The 16,913-nt window shown below is 53.5% G+C and overlaps 1 protein-coding gene across 2 annotated transcripts in view; it reads right to left on the bottom strand.

The window, feature by feature from the left end:
* Positions 1–15,856: 15,856 nt before the first annotated feature.
* The window catches only part of PECAM1 (platelet and endothelial cell adhesion molecule 1), a 52,709-nt gene continuing 51,652 nt past the window's right edge, over positions 15,857–16,913 (bottom strand). For both annotated transcript variants that reach the window (XM_008271715.4, XM_008271716.4), the window contains one exon: positions 15,857–16,828. In XM_008271715.4, the coding sequence (XP_008269937.3) occupies positions 16,799–16,828 (30 nt within the window). In that variant the 3' untranslated portion in view covers positions 15,857–16,798. The remainder of the gene's footprint in view (positions 16,829–16,913) is intronic.

Genomic DNA, 16,913 nt, shown 5'->3' with positions numbered 1-16,913 from the left:
GCTGGGGGACCGGACAGCAGCACTCAGGTTCTGCCACTGGAAGCCACTATGCTCCAAGTTTTAGGAATAATAACGATAAGAGGTGCTGTGTGAAGGATCTCACTTGTGTCCTTCTCCAGAGACAGTGTGGAAATAGGGTCATTGAGTTTGTGCTTTGCAACTGGAAAGACTTGAGCTGGAGTCTCGGACCTGCCACAGTTTGCTGTGTGACGCTGGGCAAGTGATTAAACCTCTCTGAGCAAATCCCTCACCTGCAAAATGTGGCGCCTTTACCTACCTTCCTAGGCTGCTATGAGACTCAGATTTACCTTAACAAAAATGCCTGGTGCAATTCTTTTGTTGCCATTCATTGTGGTGAGTGTAAGAATCCTGGTGAACACAGGCATTCACAAAGGGAGAATTCACACTTATGTCTCCTGGTGGGAAACCAGCTAAGCGCCACCAGTATGCACCCAACAGGCAATGCCCCGTGTCCCCCTGCTCCATGGCTGAGGAGCTACGGATATGTCTTCCGTGACAGAGCCAGATTCGCGCACACATGGCTAATTCTCAGGCCGGAGCTCAGTGAGTAATTTTGCCACCCTGAACCTGCTCTTCCTTCTTTTGTTATTGTAGGCTGGAGAAAAGACGTAATACAACTCCTCCGAGGCTGGCAAAGAAAAACAGCATCAAATGTGATCTCAAACCGGAAGTAATCATTGTGTCTGGGCTTCTCAAAAAATAAATAAACCCAGCAGTAGCTTTTGGAGGCTGCCTAAGTCATGGCAGGAGGAGTTGATTTAGGAAGAAAGGGTTCCACATGCAACCACTCTCAACTGGACTTTCTGTCCCGATTAAAAATCCACTCACCGCCACCCCTCACCCCCAGTGTCCCCAGGCCCACGGAGCGCTCGGTACTCCCCTCTCACACTGGGAACTCATCCAGTCTGCTGGGTTTCATGCCTCTCGCAGCTGTGGGATACCCTTGGCCTTGGAGCCCCAGGCAACAGCATCTTCAGTCTCTGCACCTCCCAGCGAGCTGCCAAGAGATCTTCCTGGCCCTAAGGATGAAAAAAAGAATCATGATGGTGCCTGCCAGTGACTCAGCATGCACCGAGTGTTGATTACAGGAGGACAGTTCAGAAAGTTTACAACAGAAATCTCATGGAAATGTGCATTAGGAAAAATTCCGCATGGATTTCAGAACCATTTTTTTTGCTTCTGATTTTCCTCTTTTTCAATCAGAACTTTTCTTTAAAAGATTTATTTATTTTGAAAATCAGTTGCACAGAGAGAGGAGAGGCAGAGAGAGAGAGAGAGAGAAAGAGAGAGAGAGAGAGAGATCTTCCATTTGATGGTTCACGCCCCAGTTGGCTGCAATGGCCAGAGCTGAGCTGATCTGAAGCCAGGAGCCAGAAGATTCCTCCGGGTCTCCCACGCGGGTGCAGGGCCCCAAGGACTTGGGCCATCTTCTACTGCTTTCGCAGGCCATAGCAGAGAGCTGGATTGGAAGTGAAGCAGCTGGGACTCGAACCAGCACCCATATGGGATGCCGGTGCTTCAGGCCAGGGCGTTAACCTGCTGTGCCACAGCACCGGCCCCCAATCAGAACTTTTAAAAAGAGATGTATTCAGTTATTTGAAAGGCAGAGTAAGAGAGAGACAGAGATCTTCCATCTGCGGATTCATTACCCCAAATGCTCACAGTAGCCAGGGCTGGGCCAGACTGAAGCCAGGAGCCAGGAACCCAATCCAGGTTCCTCACGAGGGTGGCAAGAACCCAAACCCTGGAGTCATCGCCTGCTGCCTCCCAGGCACATTAGCAGGAAGCTGGATCAGAGTGCAGAATAGTCAGGACTCGAACCAGGCACTCCAACACAGGAGGTGGGATCCCACGCAGCAGCTTAACCCACTGCGCCACACCACCTGCTCCACACTTAATTCCACTGCATCGTTTGAAGCCCCCTCTCATCGCTTGTATCGTTCTCTTAACGTCTGAAGCCTACGTGGCAGCCCCGAGTCCCACCAGTGGTGACACTGAGCCATGAACCAGGCAAACAGGTTGGAACTCCGGCCTGTGGCTTTCCTAGACCTCTCTGCTTACCTCACTGGCTTCCCTCCGGGCCCCGCAATGCCCACCAGCTGCTTCCCCGTCTGCGCCTGCGGAACATTGCTGTATGAGAAGCAGAGGCTGAGGCAGGGATCTACAGACAAAGGCGTTCGAAACGCCTCTGTGCACACACCTGGGCCTCTGGGGCTGTTCAGTGCCTCTGGTTTCTCAAAGTGGCATCCCCCAGCCAAAGGGCTGGCACGGTTGCCAGGCTCTGGGGACCCTGGCTCTGTGAGATTGGGCTGTTGCCTGTCTCATCAGCTCCCCCGCCCCCCAGTTACAGCCACTTTGGAAGAGAAAGAGTACAAGAACAGTTGCTATTTAGTGTGAAAGAGAAAGTGCGGAGCTGCATGTTCTTAAAGAGGGGGCATTTAGAGGCCGGCGCTGTGGGTTAAAGTCCCAACCTGCAGTGCCGGCATCCCATATGGGCGCTGGTTCATGTCCCGGCTGCTCCTCTTCTGATCCAGCTCCCTGCCAATGCTCCTGGGAAAGCAATAGAGGATGGCCTAAGTCCTTGGGCCCCTGCACCCACATGGGAGACCTGGCTCCTGGCTTCATCTGGGAAGTGAACTAGCAGATGGAAGAACCTCTCTCTACCTCGTTCAAATAAATAAAATATTTTTTAAAAAAAGAAGAGGCATTTAGCGAGCTGCTGCAGGCTCATTACTGTTTCATCAAGCCTGGGGACACACCGCCTCCTTACTCTCTTTGTGCGGGGACTGAGAACTGGAACCCTGGGTGTGGTGGGTGGGGGAATGGGGGCGTGGCCAGCACATGTTAGCAGCATCATTTCCCAGTGTTCCTGGGTGCACGCTGCTGTGTGTCTTCCCAAAGGAAGTTGCTGTCTCTGTGCCGAGAAGCCTGTGCGTGTCCCTGTTCACAGATGCTCCGCTAAAGGGCAGGTCCCCCAGCCCGCAGTGCCCCCCGCCCCGGGCAGGCAGGGCCTTGGCTGCCCCCTCCCCATAATTGCCCAGCGCTCATTACCCAGGGCTACTGTGGTTCATTTTCTGCCCCTCCCTTTCCGCCTCTGCCTGGCTCCAGCCTGCAAGGCTGCGGGTCTCAGAGACCGCAGAGGGCCCTGCCCCAGAGTTAGAAGCCCCCACTGGGCGGCTCATTCCTGCTATAGAACTGGAAAGGCCACAGCTCCCTCCCCTGTGCCCCCAAGAGCTACACGCACTGCAGTCAGAAAGAGAAGTTTCTGGAAGGAGCGAGAGCAGTGCCATGAGCAATTGGAGGAGGACGTTCTTGCGGATGTTCAGTGCGGGCTGACCGGCAGTCTGCAGCGTGGAGAAGAACGCTTTGCAAGGATCCCAGCCCCCTCTCCACTGGCATTTTTTTTAAAACCTGTTAACAGGCAACTTGCTAAATAAATGAAGGTCCTGCCACACAATGGGATATCAGGCAATTAAAAATAATGGGAGAATAAAAGAAATTAAAAAATACCCAGGAGGCAGACCCATATAGATACAGGTAAACAACTGGTGAATAAAAACAAGAGGTAAAAGGAAAACGCGCACACAAGGGTCCCATGGGCGTTAAAGGAAATCACTTCTTCACCCAACGCTGCGTGAGGACCCGCCACAAGCCAGGCTCTGTGGCTAAGTGGCACACCACACGTGGGCCCTACCTGTGAACGGACGGAGCCAGGAGCTGGAAAGACCATTCTGGGGAGTGAACCAGCAGGTGGAAGATCTCTCTCTCTCTCCCTCTCTCTCTCTCTTCCCCTCTCCTCTCCCTCTAACTCTTTCAAATAAATAAATAAATCTTAAAAAAAAAAAAAAAAAAAGAAGTGCACAGAAATACAGAAACTGTAGCTCAGGTTCGGGCAGGCAGGGCGTGGGAGAGACAGGATTATGAGCGAGAGTTTTTATTTTTGCTCTCTCTGCTTCCAAATCGAACTTTTTCTCAGCCAACACGCATACTGCTCGTTTGTGATTTTGAAATGATACAAAATGAGGGAGCGAAACCAAACGGAGACCTGGGAACGGAGCTCATGGCCCAGTCACGGCCTGAGCAGGAGGAAGCCGCACACCCCTGGGCTCTCCCGGCGTCCCACAAACACAGGGCCCTGTCTTCTCAGAGACGTTCAACCCCCCTGCTCCCCCCCGCCCACAGCCCTGTCCCACAAGGCCTACATTCCCTGGGTGTGGCTCAGTTTGAGAGACAGTAACTCGCGGTGAGACCGTTCGTCATGCGGTGTAGACAGATTCTCATATCCATCTGGGGCCCCTTGGACATCGCAGAAGGGTGGATCCCCCGCCTTGGCCGGTGGCGTGGCTCAGCCCTGCTGAGACAGTTTTGTCCCCGTGTCTGTCTTTCCCTGCCACCAAATCCCACTGGAGCAGGCGGGTGTGTTCCTGGCTGTCCTGGGATGGAGCCACAGCGGGCTCAGGCCCATCTGTCACTTTCCAAACGCCAGGGAGCCCTGCACCCTGCAGGCACCATTCTCCGGCCTACGTGGGACCACCCGGGGAGTTCTCCCCCCCCCCCCCCTCGAGCCTCAGCCGTTGTTTTACGAAGGGAGCCTTGGCCGTCAGCCTTTGCAGGTCTCCCGTGTGCATCTGATGGTCTCCTAGCTGAAGCAGCAGCAGCCTGGGGGAACAGTGCTCCCTGTCGGGCCTCCCATGCTGAGACCGGGACCCAGGGCCATGTCAGGGTGACCGACACATCCCAGTGTGTCTGGGACTACTCTGGTTTTCAAACTGAAAGTCCCTATGTCCTGGGGCCCTCGCTTAGTCCCAGGCAAGCTGGCAGAGTCGGCCATCGCCCTTCATGTCCCTGCTTTTGGAAACTTCTTGAATGTGGGACAGGTCATCCTGAGCTTCTAGGAGGCTAAAGGTGAGGGTGTGTGAGAGTCCAGAGGCCACCAGAAGCCATGCAGGTGCGGGGCTAGACGTGCATGTACTTCCTACTTGGCTCTAGCCTGCCCCAGGGGACCACCCATGAGCCTACGTGTGTGAGGCGGGCAGCACACCCACCTCCGGGCTGCCCCCATGTGCAGCAGCCCGAGACCACATTTCTGAATATTTGTCCAGGCCTGCGGGAAACCAGCCGGTTGTCTCCCTCAGTGTCAGTTTGCCCTCACCCTAGTTGCTGCCTTGGAGCTGTCTCCGTGCCCCAGCCACCAGGCTCTCCTTGGAAGCAGCTGTGTGCAGATTGGCTGCTTGCTACCTGCCTCCCCAAGGGGCCCTCGGGAGGGCAGGGTTGGGCTTCCTCCTGCATCCCAGGGCGTGGCTCTGTGCCCTGCACACAGAAGGGCGAGAAAGCAAAGGATCCTCCCAGGGTATGGGAACCGAGGGAAAGAGTAGGACAGAGGCTTGGTCGAGGAGCCCCAGCGTGCAGAATAAACCTACCTGGTCGCCTCCCCTGGGACTCTGTCACTTAGCCAGGATGGGGACACCTCATCGGAGGTCCTTCTGGGTGAGCTTTGTGGCTTTGAGGAATCTCAAAACCCGATACCCTTTCTATTCCCGGGGAGCTTTGGTCTTGAAAATGCGAGTCTACCCTGGCTGAACATGAGAATCACCTGAGCAGCGCTTAAACTCCCGCTGTTCACCCATGTGAGTTAGGAGAGCGTCACCGTGGGTGGGGCGCACTCCTGGGTGGGTGCCGGAGGCCCCCAGGTGACTCCAATGCGCAGCTGAAGCTGCAGCCCTGTGATCCAGCACCATGGTTAATCTACATCAGGTTATCAGCCCACTTTGTTTTTTTTTTCCCAGCATGGGCATTTTTGAAAATTCTACGCCAACTGTGTTAAAACTACAATTATTTTCAGTCTGTTCTTAAATTTCTCCCCGTCATCCTGATCCTAGACATGTACTTTTATTTTGTGCCACCAGGTGGCGCGCTTGCGCAAGCGTCACGCCTGCCGAGCAAACCTGCGCGCTCTTAGCGGGGAAGCCTGGGATGCTGGCAGGGCACGTGTTTGTAGGACGGGGTTGCAGGTGTGGCAAGGCCCGGCTTCTCATGACTCACCTGCGGATCTGTCCATCAGGATCCGGGTAGATCTCACCAGCTGCTAGGTGGCTGCCGCGCTGGTCTGCAGCCACACCCAGGGGCTCTTGGCCAAACAGACCTTATGAGTAGGCAGGGTTTGTTTTTGTATCGTGGGCAGCAAGGAAGTTGGTCTCTTGCGCTGCGCTCCCACTCCTGCCTCTGTTCCCCGGCCCCCGCACTGGCTGTGCAGCCTGTGTGGAATGCCCCTCCCTCAGGGAGCCCTCCCTCCACTCCTGGGGTCTGTTCACACCTCACTTCCCAGGCCGCCCTCTCCAACGCCAGCGCCGTCTGCTCTCTCTCCCCTGCCTCCCGTTCTCCAGCAACCTGCTGGATTCTTTGTCCAGTAGCCTCACCCCCTTCTCATATACCATCTAATGCACTTATTATATTTTTGGTTTACGTCTGTCTCAGGAATCGTGGTCCATTTTAAGATTTATTAATTTGAAAGGCACAGTTACAGAGAGGGAGAGAGAGAGAGGTCTTCCAACTGCTGGTTTACTCCCCAAATAGCTGCAACGGCCGGAGCTGGGCTGATCCAAAGCCAGGAGCTTCTTCCAGGTCTTCCATGTGGGTTCAGGGCCCAAACACTTGGGCCATCATCTGTTTTTCCAGGTGCATTAGCAGGGAGCTGGATTGGAGGCAGAGCAGCTGGGACTCTAACCGGCACCCATATGAGATGCCAGCATATGAGATACCTACTATGCCACAGTGCCGGCCCCCACCCCCACCCCATTTTCTTCACTGACCTATCCCAAGCTCCTAGAACCCTGTGTGGCACATAGTAGGTGCATAAGAAATATTTGCTGACGGGATGAAGCTTAGTGGGAACTTCAAGATAATGGAGCTCATTTTATTGACAAAGAAATGAGTTCCAGGTCTTTGGGCAAGATAAACATTCACTCCACAGACTGGAGGGCTATTATCCCTAGTTCCTAAATAAATAGAACTTAAAACCTGTCCATTACTTTTCAAACTATTTACTGTTTTTATTCTTTAGGCCTTTTTCCCCCCAAGGCACGTGCAGCAGATGAGATGAGATGAAAGATAATCTCAAAGGAACAGCCGGGCTCGGCAGGGAAGAGATAACATCTAGAGGAAGAGGGAGTCAGCCTCACAGGCACTTGACCGTCCTTAATCACTCGAGGGGCGCAGACTCTGGCTTCAAGTTCCTTGGCAGCTGCGGCTGGGCGGAAGCACGTGGGGCCGCCGAGTGTTCATTGTCTGACCCGAGCCAGGCCGGAGGGCTCAGCAGCGGCTCCCGGCCCGAGGGAATCGGGGCCGGAAAATCCTGTGTAGCGTCCACGGGGCCCCAGGTGGGACAGTGTTTACCCGAAAAGCTCCACGAGTAGGCGTGCAGTGGGAGGCCGGCGGGGGGGGGGGGGGGCTCTTGCGGTCTGGGTGAGACGCACGAGGTGACGGAACTACAGCGAAGGTAAAGACGGGAATCTGGACGCGTTCATGGGTCTGGGGCCAGAGTGTCTGGGTTTGAGTCCCGGCTCTGCTTCCGACTCCAGCTCCCTGGTAGCGCCCACCTTAGGGGACAGCAGGGATGGCTCCCATATGGGAGACCCAGGGCTGAGTTTCAGGTTCCGGCTCCAGCCTGGCCCAGCCTGGGCTGTTGCAGCTGTTTGGGGGACTACCAGTGGATGGGAGGGAGGGAGGTCTCTCTCTCTCTCTCTCTCTCAAATAAAATGAATATTTTTTAAAAGATTATTGATTTATTTTGGATGTCAGAATTCCAGAGAGAGAGAAAAAGATCTTCCAACCACTGCTTCACTCCCTCAAATGGTTAGCACTGGGCCAGGCTGAAGCCAGGAGCCAGGAGCTTCATCCAGGTCTCTCACATGGGTGGCTGGGGCCCAGACACTTGGGCCACCTTCTACAGCTTTCCCCAGGAAGCTGGATCTGAAGAAGAGCAGCTGGAACATGAACCGGTGCCCATATGGAATGCCAGCATCATAGGTGACAGCTGCACCCACCACTATGCCAGAATGCTGGCCCCATAAAGTGACATTAAAAGAAATAAAAAAGTCTATGGCTTATACAAATATTTGATGTTTCAAAGCTTTGGTAAACACAGAAGCACTGGCAGTTGACAGACCGGATCTTCACCTAGTCCACCTGTAGTGAGTTTCCACCACATTCTCTCTCTCTCTCTCTTTCTCTAAGATTTATTTATTTACTTGAAAGAGTTACACACAGAAGAAGAGGCAGAGACAGAAAGGTCTTCTAGCCACAGATTCACTTCTCAATTGGCCGCAACAGCTGGAGCCGTACTGATCTGAAGCCAGGAGCCAAGAGCTTTCTCTGGGTCTTCCCAGGTGGGTGCGGGGGCCCAAGCACTTAGCCCATCTTCTACTGCTTTCCCAGGCCAGAGCAGAGAGCTGGATCAGAAGTGGAGCAGCTGGGACTTGACCTGGCATCCATATGGGATGCGGCATTGCAGATGGCGGCTTTACCCACTATGCCACAGCACCGGCCCCAACATTCTCTTTTCTTTTTCCCTTCCCTGCAGGATGCTGGCTGGGCCCAGCTTCCTCCACGGCAGAGAGGAAGAGTGTGAGGGCCAGAGGTGAGGGCTGCTCTGTTTCCCCAAGTTGCATAAAGTCTTCGCCAGGGTTTATTCCGTGTCCAAAAGAGAGACCGGCTGCCCGTCCAGCGAACTCACTTTTCCTGTGCATTGGGAATTTGTCGTCTACAGCAGAGCAGGGATAAGCATGGTTTCCTGGCCGGTGCTTTCTCAAAACCTAAAACTTTGACAAAGTCTCTGAATAATTACGTATTTCAGTAAATGTCAATTTTTTTTTCTTGTAGACCTCCCTTTTTTAATGCAAAAATTTCCCAAGGCATTTTTTTCTGTCTGCTGCATTTTTATTGATTTATTCATTTGAGAGGCAGCGTGTGCATGTCTGTTACATACGCTCATGGGCCATCTGCTAATTTACCCCTCAAATACTTGTGACGGCCTGGACCAGGCCAAGGCCCAAGTCAGAAGCCAGGGACTCAACCCAAGTCTTTCGCGTGGGAGGCCAGGGCTGAATTCCTTGAGTTATTTCCACTGTCACTGGGGGTCTAGACGCACAGGAAGCTGGAGTCAAACCCAGTCGCTCGGATACGGGATGCAAGCATCTTAACGATTGTAACCCTCGGCCGGAACACCTGCCCCTGTGGGGTGCACTTTTAAGCAGTTAACGTTAGCAAGTGACGACTGCCGTGAACATTTGCCATCCTAGCGACACCTTCTCTGGACAAGCACAAGCAAGAAACGTGACCCCTGTGAGCAAAAACCGCACAAGCCGTGGTAGCCCCTGCACTCGGCATAGAATGCACGTGAGAAGAATTGCCTGCACAAGCTTCCCAACAGGTGCAGCCACTGAGTGGCTGCGAGGCCTGTTCGCCAGCTGTGCCCTCCAGTCCCGCCCCCCCAGCCTCAGTGAGCTTGATTCCAGGTCTTGCGTCAACGTGCTGACTTCTCAGCCCCGAGCATGGCCGTGTGATGTGCATCACCGTGCTCTGTTATCGTATGGGAAGTATTCGGGTGATGCACCTCAGAGCCCCCGTTCTGCCAGGGTACCGGGAAAGTCAAAGGTGGCCTCAGATGAAAAGTCCCTTCCTCGCTCGAGGACTGTGTGAGAATCCGAAAGGCTGGAGTGCATTCTAAAAACAGGGAGTGAGGGAGGAAGAGATGGGGGGCCTGCTCACTGCAGGGGCTCCTTGTAGTTCAGGCTCCCGAGATCCTCCCATGCGGTGCTGCAGGACCCGAGGCTGGGGTCCAGCCTTCCAGGGTGCCCCTTGCGGTCAGCCACTTCCCTGGGGGACAAGCTCCGGCTGGGGGTAAGGGACGGGTCTCTGCGGCTCCTTCCTCTGATTCAGGGACAATGACTTCTGTGCCACTCATCTCTCTCCTTTGAGGGCGAGGGCCACACCAGCTGGGCTTGTGGGAGTTGTACAGGGCACAGGGGCAGGAAGGTGCCCTCCAATGAATGACCCTGCCCCGGGGGCCTGATGACCCAGAGCCAGTCCCAAGTCTAAGTGGTCAGGGTCATTCCTAAGTCATCAAAATCTCACAGGCAAAATCTCCAAGTGCCTAAGGGTCTCCTGGAGCGACCACAGCCCGTGGCTTCCTGGTAACAGTACACCTGCTTTCGCCATCTTGCTCTTAAACAAACTGCCAGAGAAGCCACCTGCAAACTGAGCTTGTCTTGGATCAGGGACACAAACTTTATTTTTTAAAGATTTATTTATTTATGTGAAAGGCAAAGTTACAGAGGAAGAGGAAGGGGGAGAGAGAGAGAGGGAGAGAGAATCTTCCATCGCTGGTTCACTCCCCAAATGGCCTCAACGACCAGGGCTAAGCCAGACTGCAGCCAGGAACAAGGAGCTTCTCCCAGGTCTTCCATGTGGGTGCAGGGGCCAAAGCACTTGGGCCATCTGCAGATTTCCCAGGCACTTTAGCAGGAAGCTGGATTAGAAGTGGAGCAGCCAGGACCTGAACAGGTGCTCATATGGGATGCTGGCATTGGCAGTGGTGGCTTTACCCACTTCGCCACAGCGCTGGCCCTGACATAAACTTTGTTGTTAAAAATAAAAATAATTAATTTTATGTATTTGAGAGGCAAAGAGACAGAGACAGGCAGACATCTGCTGGTCCACTCCCCAAATGCCTGCTGTGGTCCAGGGTGGGCCAGGGCAAAGCAGACGCTGGGAACTCAATCCAAGTCTCTTAGGGATGTCAAAGAACCCAGCCACCTGAACCATCACCACTGCCTTCCTATTAGCAGGAAGCTGGAGTCAGGAGCAGAACTGGGACTTGATGTAGCCCAGGCATTCTCATATGGGATGCAGGCGTCCCGACCGGCGTCTTAGCCACGGGGTCTAATGCCCACCCTGGACACACCTTTTCATCCGTGGCTGGGGGCACAGCGGAGCTTCTAGAGACTTCTTGCTTAGGGTCTGTTCTTGTAGTAGAAGGCGCTGAAGCCTACTCTTCCTAGGACTCAGCCCCAGAAGTCTCAGGACAACCGTGGAAGATTTCCCGGTGCTGTGCATTCTGGCACAAACAACCCAGGCCCCGAGAAGGGAGTGCTGGCGTAGCAGGAACTAAGGGAACGGGTTCTGGCACCAAGCCAGACCCTGCTGTGCCAAGAGGTTCCAGGAAAAAGAGCACATCCCAGGATCAGGAGGAAGTGAGGCAGTAACTGGGGACTTGTTCCTAACGAGCCCAATAAATTCTTGGAAAAATAATCCATCAAGGGTCAAAGCTATGTAGAAAACAACTCTTCAGACTTTTGGAAGATTTTTTTTTCCTAAAAAGGGAAGAAAAACAACAAAAAATTCCACGAACTGGCTTGCAAAATTAAATAACTGGATATATAAACCTCATTGACAAATGGCAGCAATGGGAACACTTCAGTTCTGTATTATGGTCAATTGATGGGAGGGAGAGAAAGGGGAAAGATGACATGGGGGAGGCGAGGAGGAGGCAGAGAATGAGCACGAGGGAGAAGTGGGGGGAAGTTTAGGGAAGGAAACAGCAGCTCAGAGACGCAGACACAAAGCACAGCGGGAGAACACGGGTCAGAGGAGGTCCATCGCCATGGTCACACTTGTCACAAAACAGAGAAGGGAGCTGGGAGGCCAGGAGCTCAGCTGGACTGAGTGGGGTCCCCACCAAGGGCCTGCCTGCCCAGAGCCACAAGGTGGGAGCCTACTCAGAAACAGGTTCCTTGCAGTTAAGATGAGGCCATCCTTGGGAGGGGGGTGTGTTGAGCTGGTTCGAGTCCCTGCTGCTCCACTTCCAATCCAGCTCTCTGCTCATGGCCTGGGAGAGCAGTGGATGATGGCCTGAGTGGTGGGACCCCTGTCACTCACACGGGAGACTGGGATGAAGCTCTTGGCTCCTGGCTTCAGCCTGGCTGGGCTGAGCAGTTGAGGCCATTTGGGGAGTGAACCAGCAGATAGAACTACCTATCTCTCTGTAATTCTTTCAAATAAATAAACCAATCTTAACAAAAAATACATAAGGATGAGGTCATCCTGAATTAGGGTGGGCCCTAAACTCGTGTGTGGAGATCACGCGAAGACACACGCACCTGACACACACCCACAGAGGACAGATGACGTGCCTGCAGGCCAGGGAACGCCAAGGCTTGCTAGCCACCACCAGGAGAGGCAAAGGCGTCTTCCCAGGAGTCTCTGCTGGCTCCTCCACCCTGGACCGCTGGCCCACGGACTGTGCACGACAAAACTGCCTGGCCACAGTGCAGTGCCAAGGTGTTCTTAGGGGGTGGGCATACCTCCTGTAGGAGAGGAACCCGAGGGAGTCCGACATCTCCAAGGTCACATAGTCAGCTGGTGGCCAATCTCCCGTTCCAGCTCGCCCTATCTTTCTCATTGGGAACGGTATTTGCTTCCCAGCATCCTTTGCCATGTCTGAGATGAGAGCAACATTTCTCTTCTACTGTCAATGTTCATTTTTAAATAAGGGGTCCTTTCCTTTTGAATTACACAAAATCTATGTGAGGGGATAATTCAGGCTTTGGACTACAAAATTGTTCCATATGCTCACAGCTTGTTCTTTGGAATTCCTAAATGGTCTAAGAGCTTATTACTTTCTGTTTTTTACATTTATTTGTGTAAAAGATGGAGTTACAGAGGTACAGAGGCAGAGAGAAACAGAAACAGAGAGAGAGGTCTTCCAGCCGCTGGTTCACTCCCATAATGGTCACAACAGCCAGAGTTGGGCTGATCTGAAACCAGGAGCCAAGAGCTTCTTCCAGGTCTCCCACACAGGTGCAGGGGCCCAAGCACTTAGGCCATCTTCCGCTGCTTTCCCAGGCCATAGCAGAGAGCTGGATTGGAAGAGGAGCAGCCGGGACTAGAACCAGTGCCCATATAGGATGCCAGTGCCACAGGCAGAGGCTTAGGCCACTATGCCACAGAGCCGACCCCCAACTTCCTCTTGAACTTCCTCTGACCCCGAGTCTACGTCAGGAGCCCCTTCTGCATGTGCTGCTCAGGCTTCCAGTTCCCCATCAGGACGCACGTCAGCTGCTGCTTGGTGTGACCCCTGTGTGTCTCTACCTGATTGCATGTTCCAGGTAGGGGCCAAGGAGTCCTTAGAATTCTCCTGCCGGGGCCAGCGCTGTGGCGCAGCAGGTTAACACGCTGGCCTGAAGCACCAGCATCCATATGGGCGCCGGTTCTAGTCCCGGCTGCTCCTCTTCCAACCCAGCTCTCTACTATGACCTGGGGAAGCAGTAGAAGATGGCCCAAGTGCTTGGGCCCCTGCACCCGCATGGGAGACCCGGAGGAGGCTCTTGGCTCCTGGCTTTGGATCAGCACAGCTCCTGCCGTTGCAGCCATCTGGGGAGTAAACCATCGGACAGAAGACCTCTCTCTCTCTCTCTCTCTCTCTCTCTGTGCCTCTCCCCTCTCTGTGTAATTCTGACTTTGAAATAAATAAATAAATCTTAAAAAAAAAAAAAAAAAGAATCCTCCTGCCTCCAGGCCATGCCTTGGATGTGGCTTGCGTGTCCCTGAGGGGCTACGTGTTGAAGGGCGACGTGTTGGAATTTGATGCCCACGGTGAGGTATCATGTCTGACCTCTGAGTTTAGAGTTAGGGCCCTTGGGACGTGATGAGGATTAGATAAGATCACGGAGTGGAGCCCCTGTGGCTGAATCCTGGTGGCTTTAGAAGGAGAGACGGAGGACACAGGCGTGGGCACGCTGCCCAACCCTGGCCGAGGGCACCCCATGTCACCCCGGGCTCTGCCGGCAGCGAGAGCCTCACCAGATGCCGCCCTCAACCTCAGGCCTCAGAACCGTGAGCCAAAGCCACCGTCTGTAACTTACCCAGGCTGTGACACTGTGCCATTTGGCAACAGAGCCTGACTCAGGAGTGGTGTCAGGAGCCACAGAGCATCGGCTGCAAACTTGCCGGGCAATCGCATGAATCCCACCCTGCATGCTTTAATGTGGGCTTTCCCGGCCTTGCCGGAACTGGCATTTCGGATGTGATATTTATTTATCTATTTTTATTTGAAAGGCAGAGAGAGAGAGAGAGATCTGTCATCTGTTGGTTCATTCCCCAAATGCCAAGGCTGGGCAGGGCCAAAGTCAGAAGCTAGAAACTGAATCTGGGTCTCCCATGTGGGTGGCAGGGACCCAACAAGTTGGGCCATCACCTGCTGCCTCCCAGGGTGTGCATTAGCGGGAAGCTGGAATTACAGCAGAGTCAGGACTTGAACCCAGGCACCTGGATATGAGATGCAGGCATTCCAAGCAGCATTTTTGTTTTTAAAGATTTATTTATTTATCTGAAAGGAAGAGGCAGAGTGAGAGAGAGAGAGAGAGAGAGAGAGAGAGTGTGTCTTCTATCCGCTGGTTCACTCCCCAAATGGCCGCAATAGCTGGAGCTGCACCTATCCAAAGCCAGGAGCCAGGAGCTTCCTCTGGGTCTCCCACGTGGGTGCAGCGACATCTTCTTGGCCATCTTCTACTGCTCTCCCAGGCCATAGCAGAGGGCTGGGTCAGAAGTGGAGCAGCCAGGTCTCAAACCGGTGTCCATACAGGATGCTGATGCTGCAGGTGGCGGCTCTACCCACTACGCCACAGTGCCGGCTCCTCCGAGCAGCATCAAACACCTGCCCATAGACTTGCTGATTCCTGGTAGTGTGCGTCTGTCCTACTCACACAGGCTGCATGGTGCCACCCCTCGCTTCTGCCCACCAGATTGCCAGTAGCACACTCACCCCACATGAAAACCGAAAATGTCACCAGACAGTGGCCGGTGACTAATGGTGGGCAGAGTTGCCCTGGTTGAGAACCCGTTTCAATAAAGGAAAGAATGTTAGCCGTGGAGTCACTTTGCCCGTCCTGAGTCTGGGTCAGGGAGTGGGGTCAATTAATGATCAGTGAGTGCTGACTGGGTGATCAATACAAGGGCACTTCAAAATGTCTTTGCAGAAGGAATTAAAAGATACATTTATTTTGGAGCAGAAATTTTGAAATCCATGCCTATAAGGGATCTTCGAAAGTTCATGGAAAATGTATGTTACGAAAAAACTGTTCTTGGATTTCAAAACTTTTTTTTTTTTTGCATCAAAATGAATGGATCTTTTAATTCAACCTTTCGGAGAAGCTTGGAGGTACCCAGGTCCGGGCTCCTCAGACATAGCAGGGAGGAAATTGTACCCCACATTTGCTGAGACCTTGAATGGATGTTACAAGGTGCGGGCACAAGAGGGCACTCTAACGAGTGCCACGGTGGAGAAAACCGCACCCCCTGCAATGGGCGGCTTGCAGTCATCTGGTTGTGCCTGATTGGAAAGGCTGAAGCCATGGCCCTTGATTTAGAGAGATTTTTTTAAGCCGCTCTGCCAGTAGGGTTGCCAAATAAAATACAGTCTGGCCTGTACCAGTGGAAATTCACAGCGATGAATTTTTAGGTGTTAAGTATGGCCCCAACATTACATGGGACGTTACATAGAAAAATTGCATGTGTATATGAGGTGCGGATTGAACAGAGCATCTCGGGTTTTTATTTTTTGCTAACTCTGACAATGTCTGCGGTGGGGGGTGGGGGGTGGCCCAGGACACATCAGCTGGGAGGCAAGCACCAGCCACTGGCTTTTCAACAGCTGGGGTGTTTGAGACTCGAACCACCTCTGCCCCGACTTCAGCGGAGGCTGCACCAACTCCGGCTCGGGGTGAGGCCCAGCCACTGAGACCCCGTGTGCGTGTGGCTTCTCTGAAGACGACATCTCACAGAAGAGTAAAAGATCAACTTTATTGAACTCAGTGCCCCCTAGGGGTCCCCGCCATGCAGTGCTGCCCAGGCAAACTGCCACAGCCCCTCTTCCGCCCACTCCCAACACCCTGGGAAACACCTTCAGACCTCAGGCAGCTGTTTCTTTAGCAAGGAATAAATAAAAAAAATTAGTAAGAAAAATACACATTTCCATTTTCTACTAAAAATAACATTTGCTGTAGGCGACCGTCCTCCCATCTTTCCGCCTTCAGCAGGGTGGAGGAAAGGAAGGTTCTAGAGGAAAGCCCACGAGCATCTGTGCTGGGGCACCTGCTTTCCCGCTCTGAGCACTGCCCGCCGGACCTCGCCTGCAAGCTGGCACCACAGGGCTTGCTCCCAAGCACTGTGCTTGGCCAGAGGTGGTGTCCCGGGCTGTAGAGGGGACAGGGTGGAGCCATCTGGTCAGCAATTTTTGGACTTCCAAAGAACAAGGACTACCCAGAAGTGAAAGCCTTTGAAGAATAAAAGAAAAAAAAAAAAAGAAGAACTAGTCCCTAAACCAGGCAGTTTGCTAGAAGTGATCGACTACAAGATAGAAACTGGGTTTTGTGGAGGAGGGTGCGAGGGAAGTTCTTTCTGTACAATACAAAATATTCAAGTTTCAAAGTATCCCAATGGCCTGTTTACCCCGAACCCGCTTCTGCTCTCCCCATCGCAAGGTTGCTCGGCCGAGGTGCGAGGAGAGCCACGTGGGAGAAGCGGCCCCTCTGCGTGCTCCTCTTCAGACCCCGCGCCGACGCAGCAGGAGGAGTTCCGAGCTGGTGGCTTGGTCTGTGGCTTGCTGTGTTCGATGGGAGCAGGGCAGGTTCATAAATAAGTGCACAGAGCCCTTGGAATACGGGGATCATGCTCGTCTCGGAACGTGGACGTCCTCCCGGGGGTGAGCCTCTGCCTGGGCTGTCTAGGTTCCATCAAGGGAGCCTTCCGTCCTCTGCAGTGACAAGAGACAAGACGAGCTGTGGTTGCAGCACACTGAGGATGCCGAGTGCCGCCGGCACCTCTCAGAGGCCCTGCAC

The sequence above is a fragment of the Oryctolagus cuniculus genome, chromosome 17 (genome assembly GCF_051225735.1).
Source record: "Oryctolagus cuniculus isolate XC-2025 breed Fujian yellow rabbit chromosome 17, ASM5122573v1, whole genome shotgun sequence".
Lineage (NCBI taxonomy): Eukaryota > Metazoa > Chordata > Mammalia > Lagomorpha > Leporidae > Oryctolagus > Oryctolagus cuniculus.
This window is presented reverse-complemented; position numbering and strand designations above follow the sequence as displayed.